Here is a 22910-nt window from a genome sequence, read left to right as displayed (position 1 = left end):
TTTTATTACCTTGAAGTGTTATAAACTTTATTTATAAAATTCTGAAACAAACTTAACTCGTAGCTGCGTGTAAATGAGGTTTTATCAAAGATTGTGGATAAGAAGGCATTACAACCTTCGAAAATGACTAGTTTTGAACCATATTTTTCTTGGGATCGTAGACGTATCTCTTAAAATCGAGTGTAACGCGAATGGCGTCGTTTTCGTTAGAGGTGAGTATTTCGTCTTTGCCCTTGCCTTTCTTACGACTGGACAAAACCGATAAGGTCGTGGCCGATAAACCTTCTGGAAAAGACAAAGATTTCTTTGGTTGAACAACACTAAATTAGTTTAAAAGTCGAACAATCTGGCATATAGAAAGCAGGGTTTGCACCTTTCTTTTGACTTTTTAATAAAAATCAAATCAATAATTTTTTTAAATTTAAATCTGATTTTTTTTATTTTTATACAATTTATGGCTTTTTCATTGTATAATTAACGGATATTTTACTTTTATCAGTTAGCTAATCTTGAATGAAATAAAATCGTAATTAAATTTAATTACTATTTAATATTTTAGTTTACTCAATTTAAATTTTTTAAGAACCTAATTCGGACATTGAAATACATTGTGTTATTTAAATCAACGTTTTTTTAAAAACAAATCACTTGATTTAAATCAGCCAACCCTGTTAGAAAGTTAGATGTAATTGGTCAAACAGCATAAACAATGAACAGTAATTAACCAACGACTGAAGCCAGCAAAAATACTATGTAACATAAGCAAAAAAACACTAAACTCATATCGGTTAATAACTTTTGGTTGTAACAGGAGACTCGAAAATAGTTTGATGCCGATAAATCCGAGACAAAAAACTTTTAAGTCTTAAATTTTAAAATATCCACTATCAGAAACGAATTATAATAGTTAGCTATATGATATGATTCCATAATTCATCAATATTTGCTTAAGTAAGCGTTATTTTTACTTTAGAAAAGTTTCAAATATTTTAATGAGCCTTGGCTGGATATTGCCCCGGCATCGTTACCTTGCAGTTCCAAAGAGCTTAGCTACTTTATAAGGCCTAATAGTTCCTATCGATTGATGTATCATTTTCCTTTCCCAAATTCTAGGCATTAAAATATCACAATAGCGCTTACGAAGTCTGTGGTGTTCTACGATTTGGCTAATAACCTTTTTTTAAATAAATTATGATGTAACTATAAACGTAGTTAAAAGGCTCCAAGGCCTTATCAAAAATATAATTTTCCATAAAATCCAGAAATGTATGTAGATTTCAAGGCAAAAATAATTTAAATGGGCATTTGACCAACTTTGGAGCACCTGATTGCCGAAATTAATATTATAGAGGACATTTAATTTCTATCGATTGAACATTTTACCCTAATGATTGAAAAGTTATGTTCGATAAGCGGCGACGGCGGTTACACCGTACGTGATTTTAATGTTTATTTTGCCATGTGAAAAACATAGAGGAGGTTGCAAAAAAACAAAGAAAAATATAATGCTTATAAAATAGAACGGTTGCGATAAACTGTAGGCATACAGCAGGAGCCAGACTTTCAAATAGTCATACTTAAGAGAGGGTCATTTGGTGTGGGAGAAACATTTATTTTAAGAATTACAGAACATAAAATTTAAAATTTTCTATGAATGAATGATTTATTTTGAGGGCCTCAGCATTTCATTTGAGAGTCAATGACTCCCGGACTGTCCCTATTTTCAAGTCTGTCAGTAGAAAAAGGATGTTTAGTTTTACGAGTGGTTGCTTCGAAATGGGGTTCAATTTCGCCTGGCGACATCTGTATTCGGAAAAAATAACTAAAAACCAATAGGGGAGTACTTCTGTCTCGTAAATACTGGTCGCGCCAGGTAAAAATGATCCCCACTTTGAGGGCTAAGTTCCAATATCCTAGTAGCTACTCATAGCACGCTGCAAGGTACAAGGTACAAACTCGACAACATTTCAACAAAAAATTGCTTTGAATTGATACTAGGGCTATGCGAGTAGTGGTTTTAGGCGATGGAGTCGGGTACCGAGTATCTGAAAAATTTTTCGTCGAGTATTGAGTCGGGTAATCAATTAGTCGATTAAGCCAAAAAATTATTTATTGGAGTAGTCGAGTAGTTAACAAAAACGTTCGGGTACTCAATCGATTTTTTTTCGGGTACGGGTAATTATCTTTGATAATTCATAACTGTATTAAACTTGATATATGATAAACCGTTCAATCATTGTTTCACTCCCTTCCCTCTCTTTCAGTTACAAACCTCTTCTAATATAGTAATATCAGAGCCTTGCGTTGAAATAATTGCGGAGGAAACACAAAACAGTAAAATAATCGTCGAATAGTCGAGTACCCGATGAATTCAGCAAGGCGGCTTATTCGAGTATTTGAGTATCCGAGTGCCCGAACATGTAAATTTTCGATACTCGATAATCGACGAGTATTGCATATAAAATAATATATACGCATACATGTATAAAAAGTGTTAATAATTAGCGCGCGCGCTTCCTAATATTTCCGTGTAGAGGGTGTCATCTCGTGCGTTTTCGCGCGAGCTCAACAAAAACAAAAATATGCTCGCGCTTTTCTAACTTTAACTGCAAGATGAATCTAACGTAATCACGTGACCTCTGGTATTTTATATAAAGAGCTATTGATAAGCCATCTACCTGGAATCCTAATTTTGACTTTTCCACTCTGTCCAAATCCTCCATCAATAACACCAGGTTCACCAGTTGACAGAAGAACTTTAAGTCCAACAAAATACTGAATGTTCGTTTCTTTTTTAAAGAAATTTTTGGCAATAACTTCTCGCTCGTTGACCATCCTTTCGACCAGGCCTTCGCGGCTTTTAACTTTGAACACTTTAAGTTTAGGTAGATCAGTTTCGGCGTAGTCCTTCTCGGTCAAGACTCGCAGCACCCGTCCGTGGAAGGCCAGTCGGCACACGTTGGAGTGAATGTCCGTATCCAAACGGGACCCGATCACGATGCAGTTTTCGTTCGTAGACACCGGATGCTCAAATTCGAGAAGAGCGAAGAAGGTCTCGTTCGTACTAGCGTCGAATTCGTCTTTGTATTTGTATTCTCGATCAAAATCGAAGCTAGTAGTCGTTGACTGGTTGGAGGAATTCTCGGAGCAGAAGAACGAACATCTGGCCAGCGTCGTGTCGTGAAACATACTAATGTGGAATTTCGACTTGGTTGCGTAACTACCTTTGTAATAATTAATTTTTTCTATCGTTGTTATAACGGCGAAGGCCGGTACAATATAGCCAGGAGTGCAGACTATACCCCTTTCCAAAAGCTTCGGGTCAAATTGCGTCACGCAAATGCCCAGTCGATCTCCCTGAAAACAAAATGTTTACAAAAATCCATGGTGTTATACGTTCGTGTACATTTCTCCTCATTATGAACGCTATTCTTTACAGGGTTCCTACAAAATTTCCAGGATTAAATCCCTGACGTTTCCAGATTTTCCTGACCAAATTGACAAATTTTCCCTGACCATTTTTGTAGAATAAATGAATGGTTTGACTTTTAAGAAATAAATAAAAACCACTATTGCACAGTAAAAACTTTCGGCGCGCGAATACAAAGTGCGCCGAAACGGCCGTAGCGTTTTTAATAAACTAAGTTTTTACTGTGCAATAGTGGTTTTTATTTATTTCTTTAACGTTTTAAATGTACAGGACAGTTCCACAATATTTGAATGGTTTTAGGTAAAAATCTTGAAAAATATTTTCTTTCAAAAATGTATTTGCCTGACTTTTTTGGGGTCATTTTAAAATTCCCTTACTTTTTGCGACCATTTTCAAATTTCTTGACTTTTCCCTGACATTTTGGAATCATTTTCCAATTCCTTGACTTTTCACTGACCTTTTGGAAACATTTTCAAATTACCTGACCTTTTGGAAACCTTTTAAAATTCCCTGACCTTTCCCAGGCCTTTTGGAAACATTTTCAAATTCCCTGACTTTTCCAGGTCGTGTACGAACCCGGCTTCATCAACCATGGGCCAAAAAAGCCAATGAATATCTTTTATTGGCCCACGCATCAACTAGCAGCAGGAATTCATAAAGTTTAAAAACCAAAAGAAATTTTACGTCGCGTGAACCCTGTCGGTTTGTAACTTATGATAAATATTTATAAATCGATGTAAATAATAATATCTAACTCGATTGCAACTACAAATCAATTTAAATGAAAGATAATATAGACCTCGTACCCTAGATTCAAATTCAGAGCTTTCGTAACGACCCGAATACCCATCAGTATTGTAGCTGTAGGGCACTATTTTGGTTACCATGATAACTACAGAGCTTAACTTTTCGGTTTAAATGAAGCCATACGGGCTGTCTAAGCCCAGGCTTGGAAATAAGCGGTGGTCACTGGGTCAAAGACCAGTTTATTAATTGCGCAGACCAGTTTTTTTATTCAAAAGCTAGGGGTTAACTGGTCCAGTGTCCAGTTTATTAATTCAAAATTATCTACCGTATTATTAACCAACTGGTCTACGTGACCACTTACATAATTCAAGAGTTCGGAGTCACTGGCCAAATAGACCAGTTTAGAAATAAACCTTATTTCCAAGCCTGGTCTAAGCCTACCATTTTGTCTGCCTCGTATCGGTAATGGCTTTGAAACGTTAAGACTTGGCTGTACAAATTGCACTTTTTCATTTAACACCAATTGTTTTATTAGATTATTTATTTTTATGTTTGAATCAATATTGCAAATAAAATAAGACTTCAAGATTTGTAATCCATTTTATTAGTCATTGTAAATTATCCTATGAGAAGTGACTTTTGATCTAAGTATTCCATTTTATTTCCGTAGTTTCTCGTACTTTATCCCATTTCTCATTACGGCCAAAGATAACATAAACCTCGTACCCTAGATTCGAAATAACTGCCTCGGGCGAAGTAAACAGCGTTTACCCCCTTCCGGCCGGAACTCCGAAAACATTAGATGCGTAGTTACCCTGGTAACCAATTAAAGATAAGACCACGCCTAACTTTGGGTACGTTCAGTTGCTGTAAAATGTTACAAACCGATGTTACTGTACGCTATTTTTTAAATGATGCCATCGATGGATTTTACGAAAGGTAGCGTCATCTAAAGGCGACAGACGGTACTAAAACTTTTACATTAATAGATGGTTTCTTTTCGCTTGTTCCCGGATTTCGGAAGGAGTAAAAAGAGTAGCCCTATTACTTCGGAACAAGCAAATAGTTTATGTGGCGGAGTAATTCTCATCCTCCGGAACAGACGAATAAAACGTTTTAGGGTAAAAAGAGTACACTTTTAGTTCGTGAACAGGCGAAAAGAAAACCACTCATCGATGGGCATTTCGAATAGTAGTGACATCTATACGCGGCTGTCAGTAAATTCAATTTTATAAAAATTTTAAATTAATCAATTTCTGGTTATCTTCCAAAATTTAGCATCAATTTTCGCGAGTTAAAGTCACGGAAACAAAATTAACATGATTAATTTCCATTGTGGAAGACATATTCTCCACGTGCTTTGGAAAAACAACAACAACATCGTGACGACCAAACCGGAAATACAAAAAGGCGTACAGTACCTTTTTTTATTTTCCGATGCGCATCGACGGCTTTTTTTTACAGCAAATGAACGTTCCTTTTCGCTGCGTTCAGTAACCCTCAACGAAATGTCTGAAGTTATTTTCGTAAAGACCGTTGCTAAACGTGACGTAGGATCTTGATGAACGCGTTTTATGCTTGTTGTTAATTTTATAATATCGTCTGTTGCGGCGTCTGCAGCTAGTCTTACTCCATGCTGCGACCAAAGATAATATATAACTACTAGGGTGTTTCAAAAAAAATGCAAATATCGAAATGTTTTGGTGCACATTGATTTTCTTGTTCATTTTGGTCGGAAAATGACCCAGGAAAAATTTTACGTAAATTCATTAATATTTAGGACTGCCTCAACGAGCTAAAGTTTTACCATTATAAACAAACCCATTTATAAGCAAAAAATAATTATGTCACTCAAATACTTTAACTGAACGAAATATTTACTATTTATTACTTACTTAAGTTTACACAGGGTTTATTATAGTAATAAGTACCGGTACACAATAAAATAATTGGCAGAAATCCCCTCAAAACCAGGTCCTAACTTGTGATTTTCAGCAGTTATGACATGGTTTATAAACCTTGTAAAAACTTAAATAAGTAATAAATATTAAATTTTTCGTTCAAGTAAAGTAAATGAGTGACAAAACTGATTTTTGCTTATAAATGGGTTAGTTCATAGTGGTAAAACTTTACCTCGCTGAGGCAGTCCTAAATATTAATGAATTTACTTAAAATTTTTCGTGGGTCATGTTCTCATCAAAATGAACAGGAAAATCCATGTGCACCAAAACATTTCGATATTTGCATTTTTTGAACCACCCTAATAACTACGTACCCTAGATTGGAAATCACGGCGTTTCTCGATAGCGCGTTTTCTGTTGAGGCTTTTACTGAGTTCCCGGCGGAAGTCGGAAAAATCGGGCTCCATAGCAGGGTGGGAAATAAGGAATTTCAAGAGATAACCCAAGATTATATTACTCACCTTTAGTTTTCTTTCGTTTAGAAACATTTTTAGAGCTACAGGCATGATCCATTATGGTTTTAAAACCATATAACGCAAAAATATCTGGTATCTTGAAAACCGCGAGTCAAAAACAACGGCGTAATTTTCACTAAAACTTTACGTTTTAACTATATGTCGGTAGCCCTGCCAGCTCCATGGAGGCCATTTTTTCCGACTTCCGCCGGGAACTCAGTAAGAGCCTGCGTTACGTTCAAGGAGCTTGATTTCCAATCTAGGGTACGTAGTTATATTATCTTTGCTGCGACCAAGGTTTATTTCTAAACTGGTCTATTTGGCCAGTGAATCCCAACTCTTGAATTATTTAAGTGGTCACGTAGACCAGTTGGTTAATAATACGATAGATAATTTTGAATTAATAAACTGGACACTGGACCAGTGAAACCCTAGCTTTTGAATAAAAAAACTGGTCCGAGCAATTAATAAACTGGTCTTTTACCCAGTGACCACAGCTTATTTCCAAGCCTGGCTGCGACGTCATGTGACCGTTGAGCAACGGAACCAGCTCTTACAGCCGAGGACTTCGTTGCTCAACGGACGGGCAACGTGACGTCAAGACCGGAAGTAAAAAAAAAACTTTCAGTAAAAAACCGCTGACTGTTGAGCTCAATATATACGAAGATTCGTATATATTGTTAGCAGTGCCGTAACTAGCCTTTCATGGGCCCTGTGCAAGGACTTTATTTTGGGCCCCATTATATAGAAATCACAGGAAGTCAATTTATGGGCCCCCATATGGGTCGTGGGCCCTGTGCGGCCGCACCTGTCGCACCTGCCTTGTTACGGCACTGATTGTTAGATTCTCAAGATTCCAGATTAGATTCTTAAGATTCGGAATCAAGGCTCGTACGAGATTCCTCGAAGTATTCTGGAAGTGACCGACCCAGGACCCCTCGATTAAATAGGACCAAAAAATTTCCAAGCCCCTTTCAGCTTGGAGTGGAGAAGTTGAATGGAGGGGAAAAGAGGGTGGGAAGTCTGTCAGGCTCAACGTTACCCAGAATCCTTTGCTCCGCGGTGGGGGTGCCTTAAGCATCACCCTCAATCGAGTTTTTATTGAAACAAAATTTTAAAAGTTCTTTGGTCTAAGTTGGAGTAGTTTAGAATGAACGAAATTTTTATTTGATTACCATTTGTTTTATTTTATAAAATGGATTGTTTTTAGTAAGGTTGGGCGAATAGCATTTTTAGCCTATCGAGACGAATATCGAATACCAAATAAATTTCTAATCGAATACCGAGACGAATAGTAGTTTTTGATACAAATACCGAATAGTTAGGCTTAGTACAAATATTACCTTATCGAATAATAGGCCCGAATATTCGTCGAATACTATACAGAATATTCGACGAATACTATACCGAATATTCGCCGAATACTATACCGAATATTGACCCAAATATTTATCGAATAACAGATCTAATAGTCTAAATATTAAAAAATATATATATATATATCTAAATGGTAGAATTGTATCAGTTTAAAGTACCATTGAGCATCCCAAAATAAAAATATATATTATTATTATATTTTAAAATATCACTAGAGTACAAATCTTTGGTACTACAATATTGAAGTATATATCGGTATTAAATAAGAAAATCAGATTTTAACTTTTTAGGGTAATTTGTTTTCGCCGAATATCTTCCCGAATATTCGCCGAATATTTTCCGAATATCTTCCCGAATATTCGCCGAATATCTTCCGAATATCTTTCCGAATATTTAACGAATAATAATTACCGAATAATACAAATGCTATTCGATATTCGATCAAATACCAAAAAAGGCGTGCAGCGAATATCGAGACGGTTATTCGTCTCGATATTCGATCGAATTATTCGGTTAATTCGGTTATTCGCCCAGCCTTAGTTTTTAGTAAATTTTCAAAATTAAGGTAAATCTTGTTATATTATATAATGTTGTATCTAAAAACCAAGGCCCAACAAGTTATTTTTCTCTTTAATAAATTAAAATTATTAATAGAAGGTGACAATGTTGAGATAAAATCTGTAACAAAAAGGAAATCATCCAACACAATGGTTCCCATTGCTAAGAATATTTAAAGGAAGCCTTGGAAAAAACTATCTTTTTCATTGCTAGAGCTCAGGTAAAACGTTGGCCCCTACCAAAAACGCAGTGCATGCCGGGAGGGCTTAGGCAGAATTGATGGGGAAGAGACTCAATGCTACAGATATAGTCATTTCCTCTCCAGTCAACTTCTCTACTCCAAGGTTTTATTGTGAATAGCTAAATGTGGTGCTACTAATAAGGTAGAAATTAAGAAGCACTTGCTTGTTTAGCACTGTCAACGGGTTTCCGGAACATTTGCATACTTTTTATTTTCTTTGAAACCTTCAATGAAGGAATTTCTATTGTCTATAAATGAAAAAAAAAATATTATTTTGCATGAGGAAAAATGTAACAGGAAAAATAAAGGTACATACAGTATTAACAGTCACACTTCCTTGTATAACTGTCCCTGTCATAACAGTGCCTTGACCTTTAATGGAAAAACAATGGTCGACCGAAAACACAAATGGACCTTCAGTGCTTCTCAATGGTATATAGGCATTTTTGCAAAGTTCATTAATTAAATTCAGTACTCCCTCTGGTTCTGAGGCACCTTCCTGATAAAAATAATAAAAATACCATAAATCTGATGTAATTGGCGTGCAAGCCCATCACCAGCTCCAAAGTACGAATTTTGCTTGGAAAAGAATTGACGGAATTGGCCTTTACAGTTTACACAGTCCCACGTTGCGATCAACGCAATAGTTCATAAATTACTGGATTTTAGTCTGCTTAGTGGGCGATTTTCTAACTGAAAAGGCTAATTGCCCCTTACCTAGTTTTTGTGTCTCTACGTGAATGAGGTAGAAACCGTAGAATATAAACTAGTGATTCTAAAATAAAGCTTTGGAATCAGCCTTTCCAGATTACATAAAGAAATGTAGTGGATAACACCAAATTGAAAAGATTATAAAATACAAAACTCCTGCTTAGCAGACCAAAATAACTCCGTTTATGAGCTTTTGGCTTTGATCGCTACGTTGCTGTACGTAAACTGAAAGATGAATGCTGAATGGCTTATGTTATATAGCTCAAGTATTTTGAGCAAAAAAGGTTTACTATTATTTTATTAAGTCAAAAAGTCTAAGAGACAAAACTGCTATCGTTGCGAAGTTGTTGTAACTTTATAACTTTTTTCTTGAATTGTTAAAACCTAAAATTAGTGCATCCTCACCATTCCTCCAGGTTTAGCTGCAACAGAAATTACTGGTGAATTTACAAATTTAGTTTTTTCCAATGTTTTGAGGATTTTCTTGCTCATTTTCTCTATGGTAATCTGGCGTTTGTTTTCTGGAATCAAGTCAGTTTTATTTAGAACAACAACCATCCTATCACAAGTGATTTCTCCAACTACAAGGCACTCTGCGGTTTGCGTTTGCATCCCTTTTGTTATGTCCACAACTAGCATCATGAGATCAATAATTTGAGCTCCTGTAAAAGAAAAAAAATTCTATACTACTACAGTACTAGAGTAATATTCTAACTAAACACAAAAGTAAATAATACACAAACCTCCAATAATTGTTCTAATTAGTGAAGCGTGTCCAGGACAATCAACTAGAGTGAATTGTAGCGTTTCAAATTTTAGATCAGTCTTCTCATTAAGTTCTTTAGGAAAGTCCAAACAAAAGGATGAAAAACCTAAATCAATTGTGATTCCCCGTTCTTTGCTTTGTGGATTTTTGTCGAAACAGGCCGTACTAGCCGTCGTACTTAATGCTTTGGCTAAAGACGTTTTACCACTATCAACATGGCCTAAGACACCAACATTAAAATTCAAAGTTTTGTTTGACATTATACAAGAATTTATTCGATAATTAACAAGCGTATACCAACTTTTAAAACATTTGCTGAGACCAAATTCAACGACTTACGTTTTAAATTTAAGCAGACTCTCTAGCAGACGAATTTACGTGGTCTTAAGAGAAATTCATAGATGGCAGTAGTGACGATATTGCCTTGAATTATAAACGGCGGGCAATTTCATTCAAATGTTTGCTTATGACTTGTGAGTTTCAACAAAACGGCGGGTTATTTAAATAGAATTCAAATTAAATTTTGAACGTCAAATGACTATTTAATAAATTTTCTTCCACTTGAGTAAAAGGAAATAATCGTTTATTTTAAAGATTGTTGATGATAGTAAAAAAAACAATCCAAAATGTTTCGAGAATCTAAAAACAACGATTTGAGATAAAATAAAAATATGGTTTTTTAATAAGAGCAACTAGTTTTAGATGACTGAACGAAAACGTTTCCGAAACTAGTTTGGTTTTTAATATGTAACATCTATCTCGCGCACTATCGTTATTTTAACTTTCTTACTAGTCAATACATCTCTGCGAGTTTTAAGCTAAATATGTGAGAGCATTTGTATTTAAGCGTTAACTGTGTCTCCGGCAAGCAGATGGCAATTGTTAAACAATGAATACATTATGAGATCATAAAATGACGACATCAAAATCCTCTGGGTTTTTTTATTGGTCTATTAGTAACACTATCCCTTATTATACTAATTATTGTGACTATACCAAAAGGGTATAAAAATTGTATCTAGATAAACTGTACAAGCAATTGGTTTTTGTTTCGCTTTTATTCTATCATTTTATAGCCATTATTAAAAACCAAAGTAACTTACCTGTTTAATTCTGATATGTTGTGTTAGAAAAATAATAGCCACAACATCGCAACATCACTGGCCTTTTTTAGTGGAATTATGGCGAAATTGAATGAAGAGGAGGACTATCGAAAATTTGTGTCTAGGTATACTGTGTAAGCCATTGGTTTGTTTTGTGTTTATTATACCTAGACATCATTTTGGAACTTTTAATTCAGCTCTCTTACAACATCTCTTCTCACTGTTTTTTTGTTTTGTGTTCATTCATTTTGGGCAAATTTGTTTGGTATTAAAAGTAAAATTGTATTTATAGCAATTAAAAGCAAAATTAATACTTCACCTATTTTATTTTTAAATACCGTTAGTGGGGAAAAACTAAAGGGAGCTGCCATACGCAAAAAAGTAACTAAGTTAATGCTATTTAAGGGTCAATAGAAAACAAAGAAAACATAAAAGCACGAGAAAACTACTATAAAATTCTTAAACTTTGCAATATGGTTCTCACTTTATTTGAAAAATCATTATGAAAAATAGCTAAATTAAGGATATTATACCTTGCTTCTAATTCTAATTTAAAAGTTCTACTTTTTTACGATAATGGAAAAACAAAAGTTACATTTAATTTTATTAACAATACTGGAAAGACAGCCTAAAAAGTGAATTAATATATATAGTTATATATTCATATATTTTTGTAAACTTAATTTTAATGTTTTAAAATATGATCTTAATGTGAAATTGCATCTGAGCAATATAAGTAAAGCGTTAAAAATTTATATGTGCTAATTTTGGCTTTGTTTCCCCAATTAGAAATACACATAATATCAATAAAATTTGAATTTTCTCTCTGAGCGGGATTTGGGAGTCATGTTTGATCTGGAGTTAAAGTTTTCCAGTCATATTCATAAAGTCACTAAGAAAATTCGCTCCACTACTGGTATTATCTGTTGTAATCTCCTCTTTCGTTGTCCTAAATTAATTAGAAGTTTCAAACCCTATATATTTCTGTTCTTCTCCCGCACATTGATTTCTGTTACCGGTTTGGAACCCTCATCTTTTCGAAACTTCCATATCAACTATCAAAACTCCTAGCCTCTACTTGTCTGAAAAAACTTCATACGGATCCGGTTCACATTCGTCTACTTCAGGAATTATTTTAGAATAATTTACCACTCAATTTTGCTGATTTCTTTTGTTAACTCTTCCCAAACCCATGGCTAATCCCTTAAATGAAATAAACCTAGGGTTCTCACCTTCCACCGTCTCAACTATTTTGCCTCTGACTTTATCACTGACTGGAATTCTTTACCACCGGATCTAGTCACAGTATCAAACATAAATGCCTTTTGAAACAAAGCTTCCGGTTATTTAATAATAATAATTATCAGCTAGGATAACACTTGGGGCCCTCTAATCTCTAATTTCAATTCAGTTTTAATTTTTATTTCACACTTTATAATTTTTGCTCTTGTTTTCTTTAGTATTCAAGTTCCGCATTTGTTCTCTCATTATTTTATTTCGTACTTTATACTTGTTCATATCATTCAGTACCGATGCTCAAACCTAAGCAACTCTTTTGTAATAGATAAATAAATAAGCAACTCTGCCCATTTCCCTTAGACCTAGGCTTAATGCTTATCAAGCGCACCTGCAATTGAAACGGAGCTATCTTCTTCCAAATAGTTTCAAAGGTTCCTTATTACACATATTTATAGCAAGTGTCGGCTCCTTTTTAAGGTTAGTATCATTGGCGAGCGAAAGATGTCACTAACGTAGAGTTTAGTACAAATTGAAACAAGTTGAGCAAGCAAATTATTCCCTCAAAAGTAGGTGCCTCGACGTACCCCTTAATTTAATTGGCTTTGCGTAAACACGTGCGCAGTCAACTTAGCTTGGATTGGCTCTTCTGCTACCACGTGTTACAATCACGTAATCGTCAACTTTGAAAGTCGATAATAGATGGAAGCACCTTCCCGGCGATCTAAGCAATCATAGCCATCTTCGTTACATAGACCCAATCAAAAATACAGAGGGCAACGATACAGCCGACACTAGCTTTAAGAAAACATATTAAATTTAATATTTTTACTATTATACTTTAGTGATTATCCCCAAAACGTTTAGAATCTAAAAATGGAAAACCCCCAGCGAAATCCTAAGCGAATTTCCCGAGCTTGACTAACGATTGCATCGTCTGCAATTAGCATATTTATCCCCCCGCGGGATGACGCGTCGAGAGTAGCGGAACCGCTCTACGGCCTCTCATTGGCTGAAAGATCCCAGGCGAACTGGCGACAGCCCCGGTCAAAGACGGCAGCATTAATTTTAGTTACCTATCAGATTTCTATGGACTCGAGATTTCAGAAACCTACTGCGTTCCATTCTCCTAGGCGAAACCACAACTCCCGAACGCGCCTATGTCATTCTAGGGGTACTGAACGTACCCCAGGTTTTTTAGTTGCTCAACGGTCACGTGACGATGCCGCACGGAGGAAGCCTAGCTGTAGACGCCGTGACAGACGATATTTTTGATAATTAAAATCACCGCCTAAAAAACATTCAACAAGATACTACTTCACGTTAAGCAACGGTCTCAACGAAAATAATTTTTCAGATATTTAGTTGAGCATTACTGAACGCAGCCCAAGTCGCAGCAAGCGCTATTTTAAGATCTCCCAAGTTCTCAACAAAAGGCGCCGCTAAGCGTCTAAAAATATCAGTGGTGCGCAAGGCCTTCAGTGAATAACATAGGCCTCCTCGTGATCAAAAGGTAACCCAACTTATGTTAAATTTTGTTGACGAAAGGAAAAAGGTATCAGACCATTACCAATAAAAATTTAATCGACACTGGTTTTTAAATAGAAAATGGATCAAAAAGTTACTGTGAAACAGTTACATCCAGTACTTCAAAAAATTAAAGAATTTGATGAAGGTTTATCAAGCACTTTGTACTTATCCGCATCATCTACATCGCCTTGTGGATTTCTCCGACCTTACCTTAAACTACTCGAACTGTCATGTCATGGAATACCATGGCTTGGTGGATGTGTTGTACTAATATGGCTAGCATCTTCAGATGAAGCCCAAGCTTTCTTCTTGAATTTACTTATAGGTAAGTTCTACTTAATAGACCAGGAAATAATAAAAGACAATTACCTTTTTTGTACAGCTCTACTAGTAGACATAATAGCTGTAGCGCTAGTCAAAGCATCTGCAAGAAGGCGGAGACCTGCCTTAAATCGCAAGGATATGTTTGCTACCTTAGCAGTAGATAAATTATCATTTCCCTCGGGTCACGTAACAAGAGCCGTTCTTTTGTGGTACATATTTGGTTCCTACACACCAATGCCAATGTTGCTTCTATGGGTATTTAAACTATGGTGCATATGTGTTTGCATCTCTCGAGTATTGCTAGCCAGACATCATGTTGGAGACGTTGTAGGGGGTGTCTTTCAAGGCATTGTCACTTACTATTTTGTTAATTTAATTTGGCTAGACACGCCAGTAGCTATGGGTGTCTTAAATTTATTTTCTAGTCACAATGATGACCTATAAAAATTCTTATTATTTTTCAATGTTGTTAGATTGAATAAGTCACAAATGGTTTTTGATTAAATTATTAAAATATATTGTAATTTAACAAATTAAGTACTTTTAACTACTAACATTTTCTCTTCATAACTTAAGTAATAATTAAACTTAAGGCTGAGGGGTCATTCGCAGGTAGCCTTTTCCAGATGGTAAAGGTGTTACTGTGACACCTTTTGGGAATAACGTGGGTAATTCGTCTTCTTTTATCGAAGGAATGACCATACATGCTTCACCCGGCTTCATTTTGAAAATAAAAGAAATTTGTATCAAAATAAAGCTCGATTTGCAAACCATTTAAATTAGTTCATATTTCTAAAAATTACAAACTAAGTTTGACATCACCATAATCTACATGTTTATATGTTTTCCGTAAATTAGACACTTGCTTCATACTATTTGACATTTTATGTTTAGACTGTCACTAGGGATGCACTGATTTATCAGCCTATAGGCTATTTTGCCTAATATCTGTCAATTTCGGCTTGAAAAGCGAAAAACATTTTAAAATAAGAAAATTTTTGATTAACTAACTAATGGTAATATTTAATTTGATTGGACGCGCGACCATACACTACTGTTATGATAGACAACCACCGATATATTGGTGCATCCCTAACCTATCACGACATAGTTTTGACAGCAAGCTAAGTCACAGTTTTGGGTAAGATTACTCTAGTGCCTTACATCATTAGGCCTATTTCTTACATCACTCTAAGACTGGCTTTCAATCAAATAATTCTTAAATAGCCATACTTATGGAACATGTATTGGGAGTTTAAACGCACCCTACAATTGCCATAAATGATCAATGGAATGTAAATATCATACTTTCCAATCCACTGGTGTGGCCACTTTGCGGGCAGCAGTCAATTGTAAAGCGTCGACAACCCTTAAAATTTCACTGAAAATAAAATTAAAATCAATCTCAAGATAAAATTAGCTTTGTTTTATAGAGCCCAGCGCTGATGTGACATATCGCAGATAGATTCGACAATTTCATTTCCACCAATGATTAAAAGCTACTTGACTTATTCATAGCATCAATAATTTATTGCCAGTTGAATGTTCTGAGGGGTCTGACATTTAAATAATCCTGTAGTCTTTTCAAGAAATCCAAAATCCAACCTAGTTTTCTTCCATATCCGATGTTTTTTTCAAAATCTCTAAATTTACCCAGAAATCCGACAAAAACCTCGCAATCTGACGAGAAACGTTAAGCAATCAAAAATCCAACAAGAAATCTTGAACTCCAGTGTGAATCCCATACACATTTTTGGTGAATGTCTGACCCCTCCGAATGTTCGGTGTTAATTTAACTTATTTCAGGCAATCAACTTGCTGGGCCCATGTATACGTATGAAATAGTAATTACTCAAAATTGCGACCAGTTGTTGCAGGGTACAATATAGACAGCTTCAAGGTCCTATCAGGGCCAATGACAAAAACCTAATATCGAAAATGAAATCAATTAAAATATAGGTAATTACTAATTTTACACTAAACCATATGCAAGTAATAAAAATTAATTTTTTACAGCTCTACAAGTAAGAGGCATTCCATATTTATCCTTCTCTTCAGAATCGACCATTCCTAGCTGTACAGCTAAATCTCTTTTTGCATCTGATATAATAGGATAAGGGAATTCACCATGAACTTTGGAGTAAGCCTGAATGTCCTGTAAAAAAAATTGAAAACACATATGTAGAGGGAATTAAGTTTCAATATGATCCTATGGTCAAAAGGTAAATAAAGGTACAGCTTCATTTCCAAGGATCAAATAGACCACTTTTCTCCACAATTTACTCATTTCATAGATCATATATACTTGGAAATTTCAGGCAAACATTTATCTTATACTATAGCCATTGTGCGGATCAATTAAAAGTAATAAGCATACACCAATCCATCCTTTGTGTGACTCAACACTGTCGCATGACAATGCAATCAATTTAACTGCTCTCTTTTGAAACTCTGGTACAAGTTGGGCTACTCTTCCTAATTCGGTTGTGCATACTGGGGTATAGTCAGCAGGGTGGGAAAATAAAATAGCCCATCTGGAATTACATTAAGATATAATGAAAGCTATGCCTGAAACACTTAAAAAGTGGCCATCTGGTGCACTTTTCTCAATGGATCTTATCGTTGTTACATATTAAGCTACTTAAGACATGACAGATTTGCCGAGATAAGATAATATATGGTAGGATTTTGATTTCGGTATAATAGGTTTTCTAGACTTTTCGAACAAGATATTAAAGAAGGGTATGAAAGAGGAAGTATTTCATAAGACTAGGAAATACAAATCAAAATAATTTTTGGCTTGATTTTTATTTCCGGGGACAGTGGCGGCGTAAGGGGGGGGGGCAGGGGGGGCGGTCCGTCCCGGGTACCAGGGTAGCCACCGGAGAAGATCGAGGGGGGGGGGGGGTGCAAATTAAACTTGAAGAATGTTTTTGGGATCGAGAGGGGGGTGTCACAAAACATTGCCTGGGAACCCAGCCTTCTTATCCGCCACTGTCCGAGGAATAAGTAATATGTACCTTCTCCTTTGGATTAAATAAACACAATCCAACTTCCAAGCTTCTACCTTGGCGTTCGTCGCGTGTTCCACAACACTCATTCCCATAAAGTCAAATTTAGCCTAATTGGTCCTATTAATTCTAGCATGGATTAACTAATGATTCTAGTGAGGGTAGTTAGTGGGCAATCGGCATTAATATTCGTTACGTAATGACGTAAGTCTATAATATTGTTCAATTGTTACAATATTATACACTTACGGTAATGATCATTAGTTATATATTTTATATTCGATCATTAATTATGTATTTTATATTAATTCATTAATTATATTTTATATTCGTTATAATTAAAAAAAGCCAAGTCTTAAGATTAAAAAATTATAAATAAAACTTACGAATTATCCAACCAAGTGTGAAGGTCGAAATTTCCATGAGTAGTTTCCAAAGGAAAATTGGGAAACTCTTCCCCTAAATTAACCATATCAAATTTCACTATAATAAAAAATAAAGCACGCTCTGAAAAAGGCAATGCTCGCCGATTGCTGATAATCGCTTTTATGAATCCGACGCCGGGTTTCGTCTGCTCGAGTGTTGTCGTACGTCATTCGAAAACGTAGAGTTTGACGTCATTTTAACCAAAATATATTGGATAGCGATAACACGTCATTTTATCTACTTCAGTGGAACTTATACAGCACGAAAACAAGACGGGGTGGCCGAGTGGTTAAGGCGATGGACTGCTAATCCATTGGGCATTGCCCGCGTGGGTTCGAATCCCATCTCCGTCGAAATCTTTTTTGGAGGGAAATGTCATTTATTATGTTATTATGATGTGTTATTACTGAATACGGAAGTATAAAAGGAAAAACCAAGGAAACTATTACGTTAAATTAAAAATTCGCCATATTTGCTTTTCTAATGTTTATTACAAAAATGCGTTAATGATATTAAAATCATTGAAATATTACAGTATGTATTATTTCAAAACCTTTCCATCAAGTAAAAACATTAACTTGAGAAAAATTACACGTCAATTATCAAGAAAAAATTAAACATTTCACGCGAAGAAGTTGGCCGTACTACCATCAGGATTTAACAAACGCTAAATGAAAAAATAAATGAATTAAAAGCTGGACAAAGAGAAAAAAAATAACATTACTAACCCCCTCCAAATGTAAGGAAACGACTAATTTTTTCCTTTTGTAAGGTGATCCAGGAGCAAACCTTTTGGCACATAATTCTAAGTCAGCTTCTGTAACTTTAACACCTTGGTCCTATCAAATAAAATAAATGAATTGTCTGAATATTTTTATTTAAAAAATTTGAGGTACAATAAAAATAAATTATTAAAACACAGAAGGTAGTTTCAAAAAATATGTACTTTAGAAGATGAACAGGATTTTTCCTTTTGACTGATACGAGACTTCTTTCTGGAATTTTAATTAGTTTAATAATGAGTTAAATCAGATGTATAATACCAAATTGCAGAAGCATATGGGCTCAAAATTTATTACTCTGCCAGGTCGGTCTTATGTAAAATGGATAATTTTAACTGACTAAGGACATGGTTGCCACAATAATTTCACATTCAAATTAACTGACCTTATTAAACCAAAATTACACATTTTTTAACTTCATATTTTACTTTTATCAAAAGTTAACAATCTTTTTACTAAAATAAGTTGAAGTAAATTTATGTTTTAACAAACTTTTTTGTGAACTTAATTTTCATAGTTTGAGTTAATATAATGGCTTAGTTACTAAACATGCATTGAAAGAATAATATACTTTATTAATATTAAAGCATTATTATTATAATTATTATTATTAAAAATATTTTTCTTGCAACGTTTAAAAAATTACTTAAGGAACTAAAACAATAACAGTACTATAGTAAAATATTACCTTCGTAAAATTAAATTCCATTACCTTTTACTAATTCTAAAAATTACCCAACTTTTCCCTGATTTGTGGCAACCCTGGACTAGGGTTATTTTGATATTTAATTTTTATACAGGGTTGCTACAAAATTTCAAGTTTCAAATTCCCTGGCCATTTTAAGAGATTTTCCCCAACTTTTAAAGCCACAGTTTTAATTTTATATTTAACTTTTATCAGAAGTTAATAAATTTAAATGGACTAATTTTTCCAAATTCTTAAAATTCACCGACTTTTTAGGCCCATTATAAAATTCCCTGACTCGTAGCAACCCTGTTATAATAATTTTAGAAAATCAGTATATGATGTATTTCACCCCAACAAGGTTTTCCTCAAAGTGCATAGAAAAAGGAGCCTTTAACAGTCCAAATTTCTAGAAAATTACTTTAACAGTCTCTTAAAATGTTATTATATACATTTTGTGAACTACACTGAAGGACAATAAAATTACCTTTTTATTTTTACACTTCTTGGAGCTGGACCTGCCTAAAGCAAAATTGAAAAATAACAATCATAATACAGCATTGTAAAATCCTATTAAATATACCTTTTTGGATCGAGTAATTCTAGTTTCATCTACATGCTTCTGTTTAGTTCTGCTTAAACAAAAATTCATTATCATAACCAATATTGTAAAAAATTAATTCAAGATATTTAAAAGAAAAAACCCAATACCTATCGCTCGATCTTCGCTTAACTTTCTTAATACTATTAGAGGTACTCTTTAAATGAAAAATATAATAAATAATTAAATATACTTATAATTAAATAAATAATGTTGAAGTAAAAGAATCATTACAGTTGAAGTTTCTCCATTAAAAGATTCATCATAAAGTCGTCTTTTCACAGGCAGTAAAACACTATCAGATTCACCACTGATAAAAAAAATTTCAACAAAAAATAAAATAAATAAAAAATTTCAATAAAAATTAAAAAAAATTGAATAAAAAAAAATTTAGATTTCTTGATACTACAAAAATCCCATCAACAATTATATATTTACCCGGATATAGAAACATTAGCTTTATTGCTTCTGTTTGTGTTTTTGGTTAATATAGAATTTTCCGTAGACTTTTTTGGCGTTGTTTTCCGACGTCTCGGGCTATTGGAGCGTGAAAGAAAAAGTTCTTCGTCATGGTCCTCAAAATTAAATAGAGGCTGACTGTTATTTAGTTGAATTGTTTCGGCTTCTTCGGGATTAGCTATCTCTTTAGATTTAACTTCCTCATTCTCGGAATCAGAAAACTCAGCGAAACAACTATTCATTCTAATTACTTTTGTTTCTGGAGATAGCTTGTCTAGAATCGTTAATAAATCTTTAGCTGTCATTTGAGGACTAAGATGGTCTAATAAAATTCTAACAGCGGGTTCTTTGTCAAGATTTGTATCCTCGTAAATACCATCTATAATCTATTAAACAAAAAAGTAGCTTAATAATTGAGTAATTAAAAAGCAATATTTTACAAATACTTGTTCGATGGCTGTAGGCGAGAGTTTCCCTTCCGCGTACTTGGGGAATGAACTGAGATGTTTAGAGACATTTTGTACAATATCATTGATATCTGTTTGAAAGCTTGTACACAGGTATTCATTTCTTTTGTCCTCAGAAATGAGAAGCTGTAATATGTTGTTGCGTACTTTTCTGTGAGCATCACCTATTTTTTTTAAAGCTTCCTTATCCTGCGAAGAATAAAATTGCATTCTTTAGTTTGGTTATAATAATAAAATAATAATAATCAGCTAGGCTAATACCCAAGGCACCACCTTAGGCCTAAGTCAAAGTGACTTTTTAAGTAAAGTAATTGATTTTTAATTACTCACTGGAATTCTAATATTTTTGCTTAATTCTTTTTCATAGTTTCCATCCCAAGGAGGGAACAAATGTTTCAGTCGATCCATTACTATTGAAGTAGATTCTTTTAACGCAATACGGCAAATCAACTCCTAAAATTTTAGTAAAGGGAAGGTATGAGTTATCAAAAATCATTCGCACAAAATTTTAAATTTGACCTACCAAAAGTTTCAATCTGGCAATAAACCTAGCAAACGTGTTAAATGCCATCAGTTCTGTTCTTCGATAAATAGTTTCAATCATGTCAATGACCAAGTTAAGCAGATCAAAGTCGAGGTCAATTTTTGGATTGCCATTTGCATCAAATTTAATTTCATTAATTACAGTCTTCAGCTTATCAGTGAGAAACAAGAAAAGAATGTCATCATCAACCGGAGGAGGCTCATCTAGCCTATCAACCCTCCAATTTCTGATCGATTTTTTAAAACTGTCTACAATATGTAGCTCTGACAACACCCCTTTAAAAGAATAAAGATAAAAATATATATTTTTGTTGTAGTTGTTTTGGTTATTATGACTAAGGCTTAACATTATGTAAATCTTACTTACGTTTAGTCACATTTTTCATCCCATGTTTCCAACTGTGCTCAAATATCCAAAGGTGAATTTGGGCAATAATATCTTCAGTATCTGAAGTTTCTTTACAGTCTAATTTTAAAAGTTTGACACTTTTCAAGGAATTTGGGTTGTCGGAACTCATTTTGAAGTTCCAGCTTCACCAAAAACAACAAGTGACTAGAAGTAGAAATTCCTACAAGGCAGCATTTACTGTCCGTGGTTTTACTTCACTATACCGTATACTATTGGTAGAATTTCGGTGTATTTGGGAGGTAATGCCGATTGCAGAATGGCATCGAACAGATTGACTAAGCCCGAAAATGACTAGTCTTGAAACTTAATATCCTCAAAAGAGTATTTGGTTAAAAATGGTATAGTCTCCAGTCTGAATAAGATCGAAAGCTGGTGAACTTGTGAAGTTTATTTATTTGCCCCCGAGTTTGCAATAGCGCCCGTCCCCCGAAGGGCCCGGCAGGCGTTGGGCCAATCACAAATTTCAAAGGAGTGTTCGTACAAAATTTAAATTCAGGGGTTCCACATTTTATTCCCAAAATGTTTTAAAACGAAAAATCTCATTTTTCCCTTTTTTGACTTGGAAATTCTCATCTTTTATGCCTTGTTATATTTTGGAGCTTTTATTTCTAATTTATAAAATATTCAATTTAATTTCTTGGAGAGATAATGGTTTTTGTTTTTTTTTTAAAACAATTAAGCCTAACCTGATTTCTCCAAATGCCACAGACCATGCGCAGGGGGCCGTGCACAGACCAACGACGGGTTTTAAGCGCGGTGCACTCCATAGATATAGGAAACGTATATAAAGGTCTAGATAAAATATTTCAAAGGGAGTGAATACGGAGGTGACAGCTAGCAGAAACGCGTAATTTCTGCCGGCTATCCTTATAAGGCGCTATCTATCGGTAAGAAAGCTCGTGCTATCGTCGCGAGAGCCATTGTCTCCTGCTTAAAAATTATACTAAAAGTCACCAACAGATGGTGTTTAAAGACTACAGCCTGCGGAAAGGTCAAGCACTTAGTACTAAAATGTTAAGAGAGCTCGCGCTCTTGGGAGTCTTGGTCACGTGCCTTCCTCGGTGTCTGCTAGGTGTCAATTCCGTATT

The 22910-nt window shown here is 34.6% G+C and overlaps 4 protein-coding genes and 1 non-coding gene across 7 annotated transcripts; 2 read left to right on the top strand and 3 right to left on the bottom strand.

The window, feature by feature from the left end:
- Positions 1-13: 13 nt before the first annotated feature.
- Positions 14-10616, bottom strand: eEFSec (eukaryotic translation elongation factor, selenocysteine-specific). The gene is made up of 6 exons (XM_090174363.1): positions 10224-10616; positions 9886-10142; positions 9086-9268; positions 8930-9017; positions 2679-3353; positions 14-285 (listed from the first exon to the last, which is right to left on the bottom strand). Exons 1-6 carry the CDS (start codon positions 10504-10506, stop codon positions 128-130), a joined length of 1644 nt encoding a protein of 547 aa, XP_090030489.1. The 5' UTR covers positions 10507-10616; the 3' UTR covers positions 14-127.
- A 3391-nt stretch (positions 10617-14007) lies between these two features.
- Positions 14008-15218, top strand: LOC149943521 (polyisoprenoid diphosphate/phosphate phosphohydrolase PLPP6). Of its 2 annotated transcripts, XM_090174366.1 has the most exons (3): positions 14008-14098; positions 14191-14440; positions 14498-15218. In XM_090174366.1, the coding sequence occupies exons 2-3, from the start codon at positions 14194-14196 to the stop codon at positions 14881-14883; spliced, it is 633 nt and encodes a 210-aa protein (XP_090030492.1). In that variant the 5' UTR covers positions 14008-14098; positions 14191-14193; the 3' UTR covers positions 14884-15218. The 2 variants fall into 2 exon arrangements, with proteins under 2 accessions (XP_090030492.1, XP_090030491.1); XM_090174365.1 differs by lacking the exon at positions 14008-14098 and having other exon boundaries at positions 14126-14440.
- Prx6a (Peroxiredoxin 6a) lies at positions 14933-18006 on the bottom strand. Its single transcript, XM_090174364.1, has 6 exons — positions 17837-18006; positions 16817-16973; positions 16454-16594; positions 16292-16365; positions 15748-15820; positions 14933-15156 (listed from the first exon to the last, which is right to left on the bottom strand). Exons 1-6 carry the CDS (start codon positions 17920-17922, stop codon positions 15028-15030), a joined length of 660 nt encoding a protein of 219 aa, XP_090030490.1. The 5' UTR covers positions 17923-18006; the 3' UTR covers positions 14933-15027.
- Positions 18007-18147: 141 nt separating this feature from the next.
- Positions 18148-18229, top strand: TRNAS-GCU (transfer RNA serine (anticodon GCU)). The gene has a single exon. It is a non-coding gene; the product is annotated as a tRNA-Ser (tRNA).
- A 142-nt stretch (positions 18230-18371) lies between these two features.
- Positions 18372-22219, bottom strand: LOC149943518 (uncharacterized). 2 transcript variants are annotated; one of them, XM_090174560.1, is made up of 13 exons: positions 22042-22219; positions 21781-22005; positions 21394-21689; positions 21201-21323; positions 20850-21059; positions 20383-20789; positions 20179-20254; positions 20055-20101; positions 19927-19978; positions 19831-19865; positions 18823-18871; positions 18605-18715; positions 18372-18543 (listed from the first exon to the last, which is right to left on the bottom strand). In XM_090174560.1, exons 2-13 carry the CDS (start codon positions 21929-21931, stop codon positions 18499-18501), a joined length of 1602 nt encoding a protein of 533 aa, XP_090030686.1. In that variant the 5' UTR covers positions 21932-22005; positions 22042-22219; the 3' UTR covers positions 18372-18498. The 2 variants fall into 2 exon arrangements, with proteins under 2 accessions (XP_090030686.1, XP_090030687.1); XM_090174561.1 differs by having other exon boundaries at positions 18374-18543; positions 19927-19975; positions 22042-22217.
- Positions 22220-22910: the final 691 nt, after the last annotated feature.

Source organism: Leiobunum rupestre, chromosome 5, assembly GCF_980474605.1.
Source record: "Leiobunum rupestre chromosome 5, qqLeiRupe1.1.hap1, whole genome shotgun sequence".
Classification (NCBI taxonomy): domain Eukaryota; kingdom Metazoa; phylum Arthropoda; class Arachnida; order Opiliones; family Sclerosomatidae; genus Leiobunum; species Leiobunum rupestre.
This window is presented reverse-complemented; position numbering and strand designations above follow the sequence as displayed.